The sequence below is a fragment of the Pararge aegeria genome, chromosome 6 (genome assembly GCF_905163445.1).
Source record: "Pararge aegeria chromosome 6, ilParAegt1.1, whole genome shotgun sequence".
Classification (NCBI taxonomy): Eukaryota; Metazoa; Arthropoda; class Insecta; order Lepidoptera; family Nymphalidae; genus Pararge; species Pararge aegeria.
In genome coordinates this window covers 7279425-7298020 of record NC_053185.1, presented here as the reverse complement: position 1 = coordinate 7298020, position 18596 = coordinate 7279425, and the positions used below count along the sequence as shown (strand labels likewise).

General features: G+C 37.4%; 1 protein-coding gene across 3 annotated transcripts in view; it reads left to right on the top strand.

Moving 5' to 3' along the window:
- LOC120624639 (patched domain-containing protein 3) overlaps nt 1–18553 on the top strand; it is a 61465-nt gene extending 42912 nt beyond the window's left edge. Inside the window, exons 2-11 of one of the 3 annotated variants that reach the window (XM_039891296.1) lie at nt 1046–1322; nt 2503–2720; nt 5256–5434; nt 8062–8405; nt 9602–9802; nt 10293–10430; nt 11237–11547; nt 13978–14190; nt 14270–14479; nt 14858–18553. In XM_039891296.1, coding sequence (XP_039747230.1) covers nt 1046–1322; nt 2503–2720; nt 5256–5434; nt 8062–8405; nt 9602–9802; nt 10293–10430; nt 11237–11547; nt 13978–14190; nt 14270–14479; nt 14858–15946 — 3180 coding nt within the window. In that variant the 3' untranslated portion in view covers nt 15947–18553. Of the gene's footprint in view, nt 1–1045; nt 1323–2502; nt 2721–5255; nt 5435–8061; nt 8406–9601; nt 9803–10292; nt 10431–11233; nt 11548–13977; nt 14191–14269; nt 14480–14857 lie in introns of those variants that run through there. The other 2 variants (XM_039891295.1, XM_039891297.1) reach the window with 2 other exon arrangements.
- The last annotated feature ends 43 nt before the right edge of the window (nt 18554–18596 follow it).

The following is an 18596-nucleotide window of genomic DNA, read 5'->3' as shown; positions in this document are numbered from 1 at the left end:
AAATCGGTTTTATTACACACTCTGCTTTTCACTTGGATTGCGAGAAAATTAGTTCGAGGTCTTGAAGAGGTTCGCTTCCCGGGTCAAATCAAAAGTTACTACTGTAAGAACACAGATCCAGAAAGTTAATTATATACTTTTATGCACAAGTGCATAAAATTGAGGTTAAGTCCGCCTATACATAGCCTAAAGTACGACTTTAAAAGAACGAGTTTGAAAATATTGTAAATAAATGAATGAATGTGAATGAGGCTCATTTTTTGCGCAATGAATCAGCCTGGCTGTTCAGCGCGACAATGCAGCCGGCATTGTTGGCACCATTCCACGCGTGCACGCGTTACATTTACAGTAATTAATTTAGTTAAAGGTTTTATTGTAACATAAATAGAAAAATTGTGTTTTTATGTTTTTTAATTTTTTTTATACATATATAGACTTCTGGTTGTTCTAATTAATAATAATAAATAAATAAAAATAAAAAGCACAATTGCTACACTGTACTTATCTTCAATATCTGTACCTGTTCACATTCGTAAATTACGCCATACATCCTCAATATTCAATTATAATATTAAGCACAGAAGTATAGATTTCAAGATGTAGTAGGTAAACTACCGCAGTCATTACCGATTTTCAAGAGACTTCTTAAAAAGCATTTTATGCTTCCCTAATTAGTTTTTTTTTTTTTTCTTTATTTATTTCTTTTAAAAATCTGTCTTATATTTATTTGGTGTTAAATTTTGTATATGGGTCCCCGACCTGAAATAAAATGATTTTATTTTTTATTTATTTATTTATTATATGTTTAATTTGGTAAATTTTTCTTGTGTTTTTTTTTTAAACCCTTTTTCCCTTTCCTTTGTTGGGTTCTCTGGGAGAGATCGCTTTTTAGCAATAAGGCCGCCCATTGTACCTGTGTGTTTTATTAAGTGTTTTTTTGTTTGTTTATAATTTCATTTCTGTTAGGTGTAAAACAAAGTGTATTTTCATTTTTCGATTTTCCATTTCATTTCAAATGTTAACAAAATTGTTTACATTGTTTCAGATGGGTTGCAAGCTATCATTCGTCGACGATTTACTGAACCGGTCTTTCTACAAACTCGGCTTGGTCGTCGGCAAGCAGCCCGGCTACTTCATCATCATACCAGTCCTCCTCACACTCCTGATGATCACAGGCTACCAGCGAGTGCACTATGAAATGGACCCAGAATACCTCTTCTCCCCTGTCAGTGGTCAAGGAAAGATGGAGAGGCGAATTGTCGAAGAGTACTTCAAAGTGAATTATACGCACAGATTCAATGTTGGCAGGATAACGAGGCCAGGTGTGTTTCATTTCTTCGTAATTTTCAAGATAATTAAGATCCCACAACTGGCTCGATAGGCTACCTCTCTCATCGGAAACACTATATACAGCTGAGATCTCCCATACCTTTTTTTCCGGGGCGGGGCGCAGCGGTAAACGATGTGGTTTTAAGATGTAGGGTTCGAAGGCAGGTGCAAGGTGGGAATTTATAATTTCCGAATTCTCTGAATCATTTGTTTTGCTTTAGGCAAAGGCTACTTTAAACCCAAATCTTATTAGACTTGGGTTTGACCTCTGTTTACACATTTTCTAGTACCAATATGTACCCACTTTACGGGGGCGTACATGGGCGTATTTACCCTAGGGTTAAAAGTCGCATGGCTAGTAGATATCTATCTACTAATATAGGAACCACGATGACGAATTGTAGTTAGGGGGAAAGCTACTATTTTCAACCAGACCTTTAGTAACCGGTAGTAGGTTGATATGATGAAATAGTCATCATATCAACCTACTACCGGCCCACTGAACGGCATGGGTCTCTCATAAATGAGAAATAAATATAAATAAATAAATATACTACGACAATACACACATCGCCATCTAGCTCCAAAGAAAGCGTAGCTTGTGTTATGGGTACTAAGATGACTGATGAATAATTATATGAATAATATACGTAAATACTTATAATATATAGATAAACACCCAGACACTGAAAAATTTTAACTGACACATTCATATTCATCACACAAACATTGTCCAGTTGTGGGAATCGAACCCACGGCCTTGGCTCAAAAAGCAGGGTCGCTGCCCACTGCGCCAATCGAAAAGAGAGAGAAGGGTTTAGGTTAGGTCCACCACGCTCGCAAAGTAATGATTGGTTGACTCCACACCTTTGACTCCTTTGAGAACATAATTGAGAAATCTCAGGCATGCAGGTTTCCTCACGATGTTTTCCTTCACTGTTGAAGCATATTTTATTTGGATTAAATACACTTAACTTAGAGAAGTTAGTCGAGCGTCCCGGGATTCGAACACGGTCCCACGGAAGTGAGGCCGAGGTACTAACAACTATGGCACTAGGCTATCACGTCTTACTTACTACGTAATTTATTTATCATGTTATATTTATCAGATCTTTATTCATACCACTATCCACAATCCTTTCGAAGCCTTTCACTGAGACTTACATTTCACAGGTAGATTCGGCCGCGTGATCATCGTAGCAAAGGATAACGACACAAACATGCTGCGTACAGAAGTATGGAAGGAGCTTCGGCAGCTGGACGAATATGTGCAGAATGTCACAGTGACCTTGGAAAATGGTGACACGTTTTCCTACAAAGAAGAGTGCGCGCGGTGGGAAGGGCAGTGCTTTTCCAACGATATCCTGAATCTGGATAAAATTATTGGAGAGGTATGTTAATAAATAAATAATTTTAGTAGCAGTAGAGCTTTCTGTGACAAAACTCGTTCTGGGAAGTATAATATTTCCCTGGACGGAGAGACAGCCTGCTTATTTCTGCTGCTAAGCAGCTGTGTTCCGGTCTGAAGGGCGCGTTCGCCGTTAATTACAGGCACACGAGGCACCTACGCCTCAAATTTATAGACACAGGGCGGAGTGGCGCAGAGCGTGCTCCTTTCATGCCCTGTGAAGTGTTGCTCTGTTTATAGGCCTTAGGTTTCCACTTACCATCAGGGGAGTCTGCTTGGTCCGTCAATTGTACAAAAAAAAACTAGCGGAAGTGGTATAAGCATGCGTAATGAGTAGTTACGTAGTAAATCAACTTCTTACTAGTGTACTCATTGGCCGTACCCGCGCGCCAGCAAAGTCACTACCGCAGGCGTCTCGAGCCATCCTGATCTTCTTTGTATTGCACTCATTCGTTGCCCTGTTAGGCTGCCGACTCACTATATTATCCTCATTACACGTATGATACTAGGTACTTTTTTATCATTGTTAACCCAATAACGCACCACTCCGTCACACCTCTCCACTACAGCGCACGGATCTCCTCTCAGAACGAGATGGGTGTTGGCCGCCGGCCCATTGGGTAGACTTCACACACCTTTGAAGATGGTGGTTTCCTTCACCTTTAAAGCATGTCATATTTAATTACATACATATTGAACATGCACATACCCCGAATCGGAGGCCATAGCCTTCTTTTGTTCTAGAAAACTATTGGCAGGTTAGTTTCCAAATTACCTCATAGAGGTATAAATATATAGGATGTTCATAACTAATTCACCATTCTCAGACTTATAGCTTATGGGCACCACGTCAATGGAAATTACTCGACAGAAAAACCGAATACTTGGCTAATAATTTATTGACCCGACCCAGGAATCCAACCTTGGTTCATTGGTAACCACTATACTAACGAGGCAGTTCGCATGATTTACAAATGATAAATGCAGTCATGACTCAAGCGATCAAGTCACCATAGAGGTGATAGTTCAAGAGGGTGCCGTTGGTTATAAAAGGATGCTTGTAGAAGTGAAATTCTACCGTACAAGTGAAACCCATAGATAAACCCGAAATAAATAAGTATGTAAATCTATAATGAGCCTTTATATATTTGCATACTTATTACTTTCAGGCTTATTAATTAAAATATCAAGTTAAGTTATTTTTCAGAAAGAAATAAATTCATAAAAATTGTACTTCGAGGCATCTTTTTCATACCTTATGAATACTTGTACGTGTGTTGCAATAATAATATTAGTAATTGACAGCCGATTAGCGCAGTTTGCAGCGACCCTGCTTTCTGAGTCCAAGGCCGTGGGTTCGATTCCCACAACTGTAAAAAAATGTTTGTGTGATGAGCATGAATGTTTTTCAGTGTCTGGGTGTTTATATGTATATTCTAAGTATTTATGTATATTATTCATAAAAATATTCATCAGTCATCTTAGTACCCATAACACAAGCTTCGCTTACTTTGGGGCTAGGTGATGATGTGTGTATTGTCGTAGTATATTTATTTATTTATATTTATTTATTTAGAGTTAGTTTATTCCTCTTACCAATGGTGTACAGGTACAGGTCATAAGATGACTAATAATGGCAGGTGAATTATAGCCCATAATACTATGTTCGACCTACTACAGTACATCCTGACGCCGCAATCAGGATTTACCCTATAAACTTTCTTTTTTTTTTTTGTTGTACAAATAAAGAGTAGAAATAAATAAACTATCAGCTTTTATCAAGCCTCCTCTTAAAACTGTCCACGCCCTTTCGGAATACGATATGACAATAGACAGTAATGTTGTTTGTAACGGCCACTAAAACCACAGATAGTTATCGATAAAAACCTACGATGCGTAAGACGTGAGTGAGACGTGATCCCGTGTCATTGGGTAAAGGCAAGGCATTTAGTACTCATCAATAAAACAATGATTTCCTAGTATTACAAGGTGGTTTTTCAATCGCACTAGTATTACATGAGTAAAATCGATAAAACATGAGCAGTTGGGCCATCCATAGCATATTCATGACCAACTGATGCTAAGAACAGGTCCTCATTCTCATGATTGGAGTAGGAGATCGTTTAAGACCAAAGACCCACAACGCTACAATAATGCGGGTTAGCGAGAAACGATTATTTATTATCACATGTTAGTGATAATAATCGGTACGAAGTACCTTCCGATGCCTTGGGGCGAATAACGCAATCTCCTAATTCCGAGCTGGCTTATAAGTGTTTTAGAAAAACTCATTACCTAGCAACGTAGGTATTTGTAACCAAGGAGGATGTAACTAACTGAAATCATGCAAATATTTTGGTTTTTGTATTATCTTCCTGGGAAATGCCCTTCAAAACAGCCGATAGAAAAATACACAGAGCTTTCCAACGATGCCCCACAAGCTTTTTCTTACATTTCAATTTATGTTTTATTTCTTGAAGAGATGTTTGTTTATTGACTGAATTCATTATATTCTCAGGTGGAACGCGGAGAGTTGAACCTAACATTTCCTATAATGTTCAACCCTGTAACGTGGGAGGCCCACGCTTTTCCCGTATTCTTTGGCGGCTCCACCGTAGTAGATGATATAATCGTCTCTGTACCAGCGGTACAGCTTGTTTGGTTCCTGAGGACCGATACTAAACTGCAGCAGGAAAGGTAAATTTACATGTATTTATTCATTTTCACCAGATATTTAATCATCTTTCGTCTGGTGGAATCCAGGGTTCTGCCGTGACTAGTGAGTATGAATTCTTTTTAGACGGCCGAGTGGCGCAGTGGGCTGTGGCCCACAACTGAAAAATGTTTGTGTGATGAATATGAATGTTTTTTATTGTCTGGGTGTTATCTGTATATTATAAGTATTTATGTGTATTATATTAATAAAAAAATATTCATCAGCTATCTTAGTACCCATAACACAAGCTACGCTCACTTTGGGGCTAGATGGCGATGTGTGTATTGTCGTAGTATATTTTATATAGTTTACTTATTATTTTTGTAGACGATTCTCTAAACATAACTAAATTAACAGATGTTAAAAAGGTTCTATCCTTTTCCTCAAATATCACAGTGAAAATGATGACACAACTTTAAAACTTAGGATTAGACTTACCTACTTTAGATTATGGTAGTACTTACTATAGGTAAATTTTGATAAGTTAGGATTTGTGTAACTTATTTGAGGCTACACAAATCCTAACTTATCAAAATTTGCCACTACATTGGCACCACAAAAGGGGACTTCGACAGTTAAGCGACGCTATCTAAACTGAGATTCCGATTTGTCCTGCATCTGCAAAAGGAGCCCGCCCTGCTTACGTATCTTACATGTTTTTGATGTTATACTTACTCCTTTTGGCGCGATAGAAAAAAATAATGAGAGTAAATTTTTACGATGCGCGCGCATTCCGTCACAAAAAAACCGCCACAATGAAGTTAGCTATAGTCAACATAATATTTTTTCATAAAAAGGTTTGAGAGTGTACACTCCAATTGTCAAAGTCTGCGGGCTCATTTCGGTGATTTAAGTGATTTAATTGTACAAAAATCTTAAATTTTAATGTTGTGTGTAACATGTATGTCTGATAATGAGATAACTAGATAATGCGTTCTAATAAAACTTTCAAAGTACCAAATACCGTATTATTTGTGTCGTTTGTTCTACTAACGTAACGTACTTTTGAAAAGATTATTATTATTATTATAATAAGTACACACTAATTTTTTGTTTTCTTTCCGTTTCCGGTTTTCTAAAAACGAACAAGATCCGTTTTTTTCTTCTTCATTTCGTTTGAGCTCCTTTTTCAGTTGCAGCAGAAGTCTTAAACTCAGTTTTAGATAACGTCGCTGTCATTAAAAAGACATTAATCGGATACGGTATTCATGCTGTCATGCTTATGCTGTCAATAGTCGATTGGTACGTACATTATTGAAATAATGTATTAAAAATATAGATAGAGATAGGTAAAAAACTAGCTCCACTTAAAACTCGGCGACAAAGCATCCGCTAGATAAAACATAATGGTGACTAAGTTTACACGCAACAGTTTGGGAATCCAAGATTATGGTTTGAAAAGAAAAAAAAACAATTTACGTTACTTCAGAGTTATTGTTAGCGATTACGACTATTCTTTAACATTTGGATTTTTATGACTTGTTTTCAATTTGAATAGCAACGACACTTAGTAAACAAGCAACACTACATCTTAGATAATAGGCACCGATCTTGACACGGTTTTGGAAACGTTTTCGAATACAAAACACGTCGTAATAATCGACAAGAATACAAATAGAAAGGTCCAACTCTGATGATAGTGAACGATTTGTAGGCAATGATTTCTTAATATGTGTTTTAGCTTCTCCGTTAAAATCCTAATGAGTTTATAGATTGCTTCGGTGTATTTTTGTAGGTTTATAATAGGCCAACATTACTTTAAAAGCATAGTAAGGATAAGTAGGCAGATACTCAAGTGCATTATTGTTTTAAATGTTATTACTTAATGCTAAGTGCAATGTAGGTACAAAGTTATTACCTATTAGATAAAGTATAATTTTGGTTTTGTAATTAAGCTGTACTTAACTTGAAAATGTTTTCAGCTGTTTCTGAAAACATTTTTAAGTTCTATTAGTATACTTTAGTTCTATTTTAGTGGTAAACGTTACCTACATTAATCACAGATATATTGTAAAATCTATCGTGATTTTACAATATACTTATCTGTGATTAATGTCATCACATAAAATATTATAAAGTGACGTTCTTAATCTGTTTGTAGGCTGTCGTTTGCCGTTATTAAATGACACATAACCGGAGCCAAATTAATATACTAGAACCCACGTAAACATCGCAACGACAACAATCGTAAAGCGTTCGCAACGGTATATCAACCCGCGCAGCTCTTTTCTTTCATGTGTACCTATGTTAAGTCCACGAAGCTTTGGCTCGCTTAGTACACAATTAAACATGTGTGGTCAATCAACCCAGTCAACCCTCACATTAGGAATTCGCACATTAACCGGTTAATAAATTTCGTCTTTTATGTTTACAAATATTATTTGGGATTTCGGGATAGGGATACGAGTAGGTAATATACCAAAGCGCATATTTTAGTCACGGAATCTTCCTACAATGGAATATACATGAGAGTAACACATAAAAATGTGTACGCACTGATTTTTGTAACAAAAACGACCAGAAATAGGTTGACAATTATTACTTACAAAGTTCGTTTTGTATTTTATAACATCAATCATTCGTACTTATAAATCTGTTCTAATTACAGAGGTGCAGCATGGGAAGATGCGTTTCTGGATGCCGTCGGTATAGCAGAAGATACGGGACGTTTTAAGCACATCTCAATAGCGCGATTCGCATCACGAACACTCGACCACGAGCTGGAAAAGAACACCAAGACCGTTATACCATTTTTCAGCTCCACGTTTATTTTGATGGGAATTTTCTCCATAGTCACTTGCATGATGGGAGACTGGGTCAGATCAAAACCCTGGTTAGGGTTACTGGGGAACATATCAGCTGTGATGGCAACGGCTGCTGCTTTCGGCTGTGCAATTTATTTGGGCATATCTTTCATCGGAATCAATCTTGCCGCACCGTTCTTAATGATTGGTATGTACCTACGTTTTTCGGTAATATATAGAGTAGATTAGACACTAAGTAAATATTAGTCTTTTTTACTTTAGCTAGTCAGTTGGTACTTTAGTAGACCGACGATAAATTTGCACCATAGAAGGTGCTAAAGAAGAATTTGGAGTTTTTGTACCACCAACAACGAAATGAATTAACTGGAACTGTAATTGTTACTGATCCATATTTTGGGCAAATTGTCACCACCAAAATTTAGGCAAAAGGAATGTTCTATTACCACCTATCTCACGATGCAGACGTTCTGCCTGTATTCTTAGTACAAGATTTGCAGCTCGCAATCAAAGAGTCGTTTTGGAGTATCGAAATATTCGAACATCAGAGTAAAATGGATATCATTCATACTGTTTTAAAGCTCAAATTAGTCTTCAATTCTTCAACTAGGGCTTTTTGCAGAAGTACAGAAATTGCGACTAATGTCATTCGGCTCATTTTATTCTGACAGTTAGATACTTGAAAAAAGGCTACTGGTCCTTGATTCCGCTGTTTCTTAACGGTCAGTAGCGACTATCGGGATAAAAAGCGACACGCGGATGGCAGCTTTTATAACAACGACTTACAGATCCGTGATGAAACCTTTGATTTAATTGAAACATTTGATTATGAGAATTATCGATGACATACGAATATTGACGAATAAAATGATTTCGTTAGTAAAAGATACCGTATTCAAACCTTAGTAGCGTACTTATACCTACTCATAGTATGTTGCGACGCCGCGTTGCTTAGACATAATAGTCATTAACCAAGATATCAAGCGCTTCCAACTCGCCTAAGGTACAAGTGGGCTAAGTAAAATACATTTGCCTCGTTGGTCAAGTTGTTAGCATGTTCAACTGCTGATCACGAAGTCCTAGTTCGAATACCGGGTCGGGCCAAAAATTATATAACTTTGTGTATTTTTATTTATGTGCCAGCCCGGAGTTAGGAAATTGGCGGTGTTATCCCCCGTGGAGAGCTGTCGGTACAGGTTATTATCACGTAATTTTGGTAATAGTCGTCAAAGCCCACCAACCCGCATTGGAGCAGGGTGGTAGGTCTATGCTCTTAAGCCGTCTCCCCTATGAAAGATGAGCCCTGTGCCCAGCAGTTGAACGTTAATAGGCTGCGGATTATGATGATTTTGAACCATTTACAATTTACGATTCCCATTGTTTCAGGAATCGGGATCGACGATACGTTCGTCATGCTAGCAGCTTGGAGACGCACGTCATCCAAACTCCCAGTGCCGGAGCGGATGGCTATAATGCTTTCAGAGGCAGCTGTATCAATAACAATCACGTCCGTAACGGATATGCTATCGTTCTTCATCGGCGTTTTCTCGCCTTTCCCTTCGGTGCAGATTTTCTGCATGTATTCAGGTATGCTATAACGTTAAATAAGTACTTATACCAAGGTTCTCATCATCAGCTAAATTGATGTCCCACTACTGGGCAATTACCACCTATCTTGCGTTAGAGAAACATAGAAGTTAGGCCCCACTGCGCAACAACATTGCATGTGGGTGTTTGGCTCCATCCAAGTCTAGCAGCTTAAGCTTAGCTTAAGAATGCAATTTGGCAAATCTACGGCACCTCATTGTGGTCTAACCGTTTAAAATAAATAACCATACGAATGGAAATACTTAATTTTATGGATGCGAAAATGGGTAATTTTGACCAATAGGACCTAAGTATAAGCCGCTACTACGCTGAACCGAGCTTGATTAAATTTGGCACATATATACCTTGTTTCCTCGAGAAGGAATTGTTTATGTAGATTTCATTCACGTAGATTTCAGACATTTCACGAGAACTAGGTATTTCTATTAGTTACTGTAAATTTTGTTTTAACATATTTATTGCATTTTAGGTCTAGCTGTATGTTTCACATTCGTTTGGCACATAACATTCTTCTCTGGTTGTGTGGCTGTATCGGGATACCGGGAGAAGCAAAATCGACATACAATCACGTGGTTAAAAGTATTGCCGGAATCCAGAGCGAGAAAGGGTAACCATTAAAATGTTTTACTGTTGTCACGCACCATTTATTTATTTTTGTACAAAAACAAATAACCTTGAATGATACATTACAATATGATTGATTGATTCCGTAAATGGTTAAGGTTTACCATTTGTTAACGGATGCGAAAATAAAAACAAAATTGGTACAACAACATATTTTAATTACTTTTCAAAAAAATCTCAGTTGATCCATCCACTAAGAATTACTTTCATTAGAAATCCTTACTATAATAAATGCAAAAGTGTGTTTGTTTGTTTGTCCTTCACGAAGCAACCAATCTATTTGATTTTTGGCATAGAGTTAGTTAAAAGGACGATGAGTAACGGGGGCGGCTTTTTATCCCAGGAAAACACTCGGTTCCCACGGGATTTGTAAACAACGGCGGAGAACGCCAGCAACAGCTCGGGCAATATCAATATTGTTTAAAGTAAAGTCTACTGATATTTTATTACTTCAATTCTAACGTACCTACATATTTTGTACGAAACAAAAAGAAGTTGTAGCTGGGACCAAAACTAAATAAACTTGGTGCAAATGCTATAATAGTACCTAATCTAAGTCGTGTTTCATTCTTAAGAAAAAAATAAAAACTCACAGTCAAAATTTGTAATTGTTTAGTTAATTAACTAATTAAATATTTTAGTCTTTATTTGTTCGAGTCACCCATTAAAATAGTCAAAAACTTTATGTACTTAATTAGTTTTAAGTTCCTTTTGTAAGTGAACAGTATGTTCTTTGGAGAATTGAGTCTTTAAACCGTAACCTAACGTTATAATGGTTTATTTCAGAAGAAAAGAATTGGATGTATCGTGTTTTCTGCAGCGGCGGCATTGACCACGTGGACCCAGACAATCCTATAGACAACAAGGAACACTGCATCATGGCATTCTTCCGAACAACCATGGCCGATTTGCTCAATAACAATTTGATCAAGGCTCTGGTCATAGCAGTATTTTTAGCGTATTTAGCTGGCGCTGGATACGGAGTGACAAATTTACAAGAGGGATTAGAGAGAAGGAAGCTTTCGAAAGTGGATTCGTATTCTGTCGTGTTCTTTGACCGCGAAGATCTATATTATAGAGAATTTCCGTACAGAATACAGGTAAATTTAAAACTTATTATTATTACCTACAGCTACTTTTTTTTAAAGTAATAATTGACGGACCAAGCTGACGGCCCACCCGATGGTTACTGGAAAATCATCGCCTATAAACAGAGCAACACTGCCTCTAGTCTGGAGAGAAGGAATGAGCACATCCTGCAACATACCGCCCTGTATCCATCAATATAAGCCTCAAATTAGACCGGCAACCACGCCCTTCAGACCGGAAAACAGCATTGCAACAATGCTGCTTAGCGGATTTTCCTAGAGGCTTCTTTGGATCTCTAGAGTGAGATCAGAATCGCAGGATTAAATCAAAAGTTCCTCTACTGATTTTGATTCTCGGCAGGGTCATTTTGGGAATTAATTTCAAACAAAGCTATTTCCGAATTTTCTCTGGTCTGGTATTGTGGGCGGCTTTGGCCGAGGGCACCACCATACGGACAAGAAGTTCGATCGTGCATGAAGTACTGTTCCCATTTATGGGATGGATGGAATCGCAATCGCATCTTCGTTTCTGATCCGCACCGGTAGGATCTGGAATGCTCTTTCAGCTTCCATTTTCCCCAGTTCTTACAACACGAGTACCTTAAAATTAAGAGTGAATAGGCATCTTCTAGGCAAGCGCGCTCCACCTTAGGCTGCATCATCGCTTACCATCAGGTGTGATTGCAGTCAAGCGCTCGTCTATAATCATAATAATAAAAATAAAAAAAATAAGACGTGCCCGCTAAGCGATTTAGCGTTCCGGTGCAAGACCGATTAGCGGTATGGGTTAAATATTATCGCCATACTCCCTTACAGATTAGCCCGCTACCATCTTTGACTGCATAATCACTTACCACCAGGTGACATTGCAATTAAGGGCTAACTTGTAGAGGAATTTAAAAAAAACACCTCGCTTGCCGCTATCTATTTATAGGTAACTAACGAGCAATCACTTCAAAACTTAGCGTAGGTAACTTAATAAAGTAGTTTACTTTATTAACTTATATTTTCATGATAGTAGTAACCTTTGTATATCATATGTAAACTGCTAACCAACCTTCGAAGCCGCACACACACACACGCATGCTTCGACGAGGCCCCAAAACTATTATCGCAGGATTTTGGTCCGGGGTACTAGCTTTGGGGTCTCGTTGGTGCTTGTTTCTGTGTGAATGCGCTGTTCCGAACGTTTGTTCGTAGTTCTCATACTGCTTTCATGTAATAAATGTGTCATCAGCGACAAGTGCGTTCGTTCCTTTAACAGGAAACTCATTTAAAGTAAACGACAGACGTCGTACGCGCAGTGATAAACACCTGACTTCCGCAAAATCCGATAACGATGTAATTACAACATAAATAATATAACCTTTTCACATTAAGTTAATGATAATCATCAGCTGAAGTGCGCGATAACAACCGGGTTCGACGTCGTAAATAAGAGAGTTTTTTTAATTATATTTTTAATTTTATTTGGTAACTATGACCCATCTACACTATTTATTACATATCAGAATAATTAAAAAACTAAATTAAATAAAAAAAAAACTTACATGTAATATTAATTTACTATATAATATAGTTATAAATTAGAATTTCTGCGTCTAGACAGCCCTACGTAGAGTTTAATATACCTACAGCTTGTACAGTGGCGTGCACTTCATACATGCACTAAAGCACTGCATACCCAAATTATTTTACATAACTCGTATTGAAGGCGAATTTTTCCATTTTATGCCATCTACCTGCTTTATGCATACCCTGGTCGAAAACCCTGTGCACGCCACTGAGCTTGTAACTCGGAGTCGTATCGATTTATTAATGCTTTCTTTTTATCATGGATGCTATTTGTTTTCTTCTGATGGCAAGAAAGTCATCAGTATGAGCCACAGGCCTCGCGAACATATCTGAGTATTCCGTTAAGATTTGCCCATTAATTGCAATTTCACCCAGTTGTGATGCAGCAGGGCTAGCACAGGCAGGAGACAGGACAGGAGATATAATCGGGGGATATATTTTATTATATCTCCTGACAGGAGATATAATTAACGTGTCCACCTGCTAATGTACTGGAACACGGAATAGGAGGAATGTTCCCCCGTGTATTATTACACATAGATATATTATTTGGATATTATTCCCACTAGTGCGCCAGTGCTTTGATAGTTGATAAAGCTGTGAGAAAAGATAAATTTGTTTTCTTCCCCGGGAAGATAATTGTCTCCTGTCCATGCTAGCCGTGCTAAATAGTAGTGGGCTAACCTGTTAGGCGTATGGCCGTTATGCGTCACCTATAATAGGTAAGTTAAATGAAACGTGAAATGGCTTGGCGGCACTTATTTGGCGGTAGGGAAGTAACTAGCCACGGTCCAATTTAGCCTGTTAAATTAGGCATAAATAACCTCGATATATTAGATTCAATATTGTAATTTTGATGTTTTACAGGTCGTGATAAGTGGAAACTATAATTATTCAGATCCGAAAATTCAAGACGAAGTAGAAACTTTAACGCAAAGATTAGAAAATACGTCATACATCTCCAACTCATTGTACACGGAATCGTGGTTGCGTACATTTGTTAATTATGTTGAAAGGAATAACGACTATCTTAACGTATCCATCGACACTGAGGAAGATTTCATCCATAATCTCAAAGAGGTAGATTTTTGTTTTATCCTGACCAAATCAATTACTTGTTAGTAGTCTCCACAAAGAAAAACTTAACATTCTTTTACAGTTATGGCTGTTCCCGGCTAATCCATTTTCATTGGATGTGAAATTCAACGAAGCCGGAAATCAAATTCTTGCCTCGAGATTCCTAGTACAGGCTATTAATATCAGCGGAACGAACCACGAGAAAGAAATGGTCAAAGCCCTTCGAGAAGTTGTGGCGCAATCGCCGTTAAATGCTTCCGTGTTTCACCCATATTTCGTGTTCTTCGATCAGGTAAGTTAGAATAAGTTTCACGCTATTTTTGTGATTAACTCATCATCATATCAACCCATCACTGGCTCACTACAGGGCACGGGTCTCCTCCCACAGTAAGGAGTTTAGGCCGTAGTCACGCTGGCCCAGTGCGAATTGGTGGACCCCACACACCTTTGAGAACATTGTGGAGAACTCACAGGCGTGCAGGTTTCTTCGCGATGATTTCCTTCACAAAACAAGTGATATTTTAATTGATTAAAACACAAATAACTTAGAAAAGTCAGAGGTGGGTGCTGGGATTCGAGCTCGACCCCACGAAAGTGAAGTCCAAGTCCCACCCACTGGCTTATCACCGCTTCACTTATGTCGACTACTAATATTTTTGTATTTTTGCAGTTTGAGCTGGTGAGGCCGACATCAATTCAGAATCTCTGTTATGGTGCATTGATGATGATGATAACATCCTTTATTTTCATACCGAACATACTTTGTTCATTATGGGTGGCCTTCAGTATCATATCTATAGAAATTGGCGTCGTGGGATACATGGCACTGTGGGATATCAACCTGGACTCTATATCAATGATAAACCTTATAATGTGTATAGGTTTCTCAGTGGATTTCACTGCTCACATCTGTTACGCGTACATGGCATCTAAAGCGAAATATCCTAAGGAAAGAGTCAGCGAATGTCTATATTCTTTAGGGTTACCGATCGTTCAGGGATCATTCAGTACTATATTGGGTGTTGTTGCGTTACTCCTGGCTGACAGTTATATTTTCTCTGTATTCTTCAAAATGGTGTTCATGGTTATTTTCTTTGGTGCAATGCACGGGCTTTTCTTATTACCAGTGCTACTATCTCTCTTCGGCCCAGGTTCTTGTACCAGACATGAAAAGGACCTAAAGATATCGAAGGTCGAGAAAATATTTCCAAACCCGTATTGTTTACCCCATCCCCAGTTAGTACTCAACGACCAAATATACAATGGAAAGAATATAAATCCGAATGGAGTCTACAAAATATACGGGGACGATAAAGACTTGGGCATTGGAACATCGGGCGAGGACACCAGTGAAAGTAGCTCGAATCAGTCGCAGAGACGTCAAATCAGCAGTGATGAGGATACAAGAACGAAATATGAGATCGGATGGAAAAAGTACAATCAAAGCACAAGTCAGTTCCAACCTTCCGGCGAATTAGATTTGTACGGACAGGAAACGGATCGTGCTTGGCAAAGACAAAGACACGGGAGTAATCGTATCGAACGTTTTGAAAACCACAGAAGTCCTCCCCCGCACAGAGAAGAGGTTATACTGGCACGGCGACGGACAAGCGATACTAGTCCACAGCGTGACGGCACTTACAGAGTGATGCGAACACACTCCCACCACAACATCCACAGGCCAAGAGCTCCTAGACGCACTAACTCTCACCAAAATCTGGAACATTTAGATTACGTTGCCGAAATGCGGTTTCCTTGACATTAAGCCATTAAGTTCTCATAACAGACTATAATTCAAGTGCTCAATTGTGGACCAAAGTATTTTTCCCATGTGGATTATGAATATAAGCTGTATTTTTTCAGTGATGTTTTAAAAACCTTTGGACAATTACGATATTGACTTAGTTTAGGATAGGAAATTTTAAGACCAATAAAACGTTGACAATCGCTCTGTCTGTAAACTACAAACAAGATTGTGTAAGTAAGAATAAAAAGTGCATAAGTGTTAATAGATGCAAATAATACTAAAAGTATTAAGGAAAACCTTTCAAGAAATACTTTATAATTCATATAAATATGGATACTCATTGATATATAACTCATTGTTTTAGGCTTTTTGCTTTTTGAAGCGACCGGAAGAACTCAACCCCATTAACAGCAAATCCAGCTATGATTTTGCCTTATTTTATTATTGGTGCCATTTCAGCTGTACATAATTCCTTACCTTATAGCTAAAATGAAAGGTCTAAATGTAGTTGTAAAATAGCACTAGTTTGTGTACCCAATAGCACTAATTCTAGGCATCGCCTAAATTGTATGCCTAATAATTCGGGCGATATCCATAGAAAAATAACATTTCACAAACTCTTCTGTGATAAGTTTTGGTGAACAGTTGATGTAAGAAAAGTTATCTCCTTAAGGCGTTACTAATTTAGGCATTGCCTTGTTCTTCGTTCGAGCAAACGGTCATAAGCATTATTAAAAATAGAGTAACACCCACTCCGGTCATATATGAATGTTATATAGTTATGTATACAACGTGTAATAGAAATACGAAATAATATTAAAGGGTACATAAGTATATTTCATAAGAAATCACCCTGAATTATTTCTTTTTATTTCCATACAATCTTCTGAATTAAAAACTTTCAAAGTTTTTAGTTATGACAACCCTATTGAAGATAAAAGATAGACACGCGTCTAGTTCTTATGCTACGCGACGCGTACCTAATAAAGTGACAGGAGTCACATAATTTTAATTTTGCATGCGATGTTAGGGCTGTATCTGAATTCTTTCAGTAAAAACTATGGCAGTGGCTTACTCAAAAACTATTAGATTTTCGGTTTCACAGATAAGTTTCAGAGACTGTACAAAACGTACTTCTAAAGCCGGCGAAGTATTATTTCTGTTTTCATTTACACGTTGTATATCACAAAAAAAAACAAATAAAACAGCAATGATTTTAAAAATAATTTATTTAAACTTAAGAGTTCCTAAGATGTATGTGTACATGACACTATTTCAGTCAACCTTGCTTACGCTATCATTATCCAATATCTTGCAATAAATGCGTATTTTTAAGATATACATCAAAAGAGCTGGTGTACTCCGAAACACTAAATATTTATTCTAGACAATATGGGCCCTATTTCACTCTAAATTCACAACACAGAAACACAAAATATGGTATAAAAATATGAAAAAGGTTTCAAACTTACGTGTTTTGCGATTTTTCAATAGTGATAAACAACAAGACCCTGATCAGTTCAGATTGTTTAGTAGTTACTATTACTAACTCGGCATTTGTTGCTGAATAAAGTTCCAGTTTTCCGCTTTAAACCTAACTAACAATATAAATGCGAAAGTGTCAAAAAATGTTTATCCTTCATTCACGCTCTACCTAAGCAACCAATCCACTGCATTTTTGGCATTGAGTTAGTCGAAGGACGGGGAGCAAAAAGTAGCCTATGCTAGCCTATGTTAGGCTACTTTTTTCTTCAAGAAAACAAAGGAGAAAAAAAACCGTAATAAACACGGAATTCTTCGTCCGTGAACGATTGAAGAACGCGGACATCTGCTGGTATTTATAAATTATTATCAACCCATTTCTGCCCCGATACGAAGCACGGATCTCTCCTCAGAATGAGAAGAGTTAAGAAAAAGGTTTTCTTACGTTGATTTCATTGAAATTTAATTGATATTATAAATATATAAAAACTTTCTAGGAATCAATGTCAATTCGAAATGGAAGTCGAACTCTTACCCACTAGGCTAACAGTGTTTTTGTATATAGATACCTTTAATTATGGTTTGTAGTAAAATCTACAGTGCTCGTTCGTAATCACAGTATTACTCCGTAGTAATAATAGTTAATAATATCTCTATCATACGTCTACCTATTCGATCGTATGAAAGTTAACTTAGATTCGTAGAGAGCATTTCTTTCATAAACAACGATCGTTTGGCTGTAGTCCACCAGCAATTTTGATGATAGTGTGATAATTATTTTTTAATATTGGGGCGGGTGAGATGTACCTTAGAAATGTGTAAATATTGTGTGTATTTAAAGTATAATACGTTATAATAAGTTTTCATTGATTTACGAAGCTTTAACGTTACCTGTATCTTAAGGATTGCTGTACATAATTTTATATTTGTGATACATTTCCGATGCCATGTACCGTTCTGTTTTAGAGGTACCTTCACTTTTTTCTATGAGCGATAACTACCTTAACGATAGCGCGCACTGCGGTTTTTAATCGTACAATTTAACGTTTTCAAGCACTTGTTCAACGTATGCGTTTTTATTAAATGCGACAAAGAGAGAAAAAAAAAAAAAAAAAAAGAATTGTTCGAAAATCATGTCGCAAAAAGGAAATTCGCGGTGCTCGCTTAGCCTTACTCTATC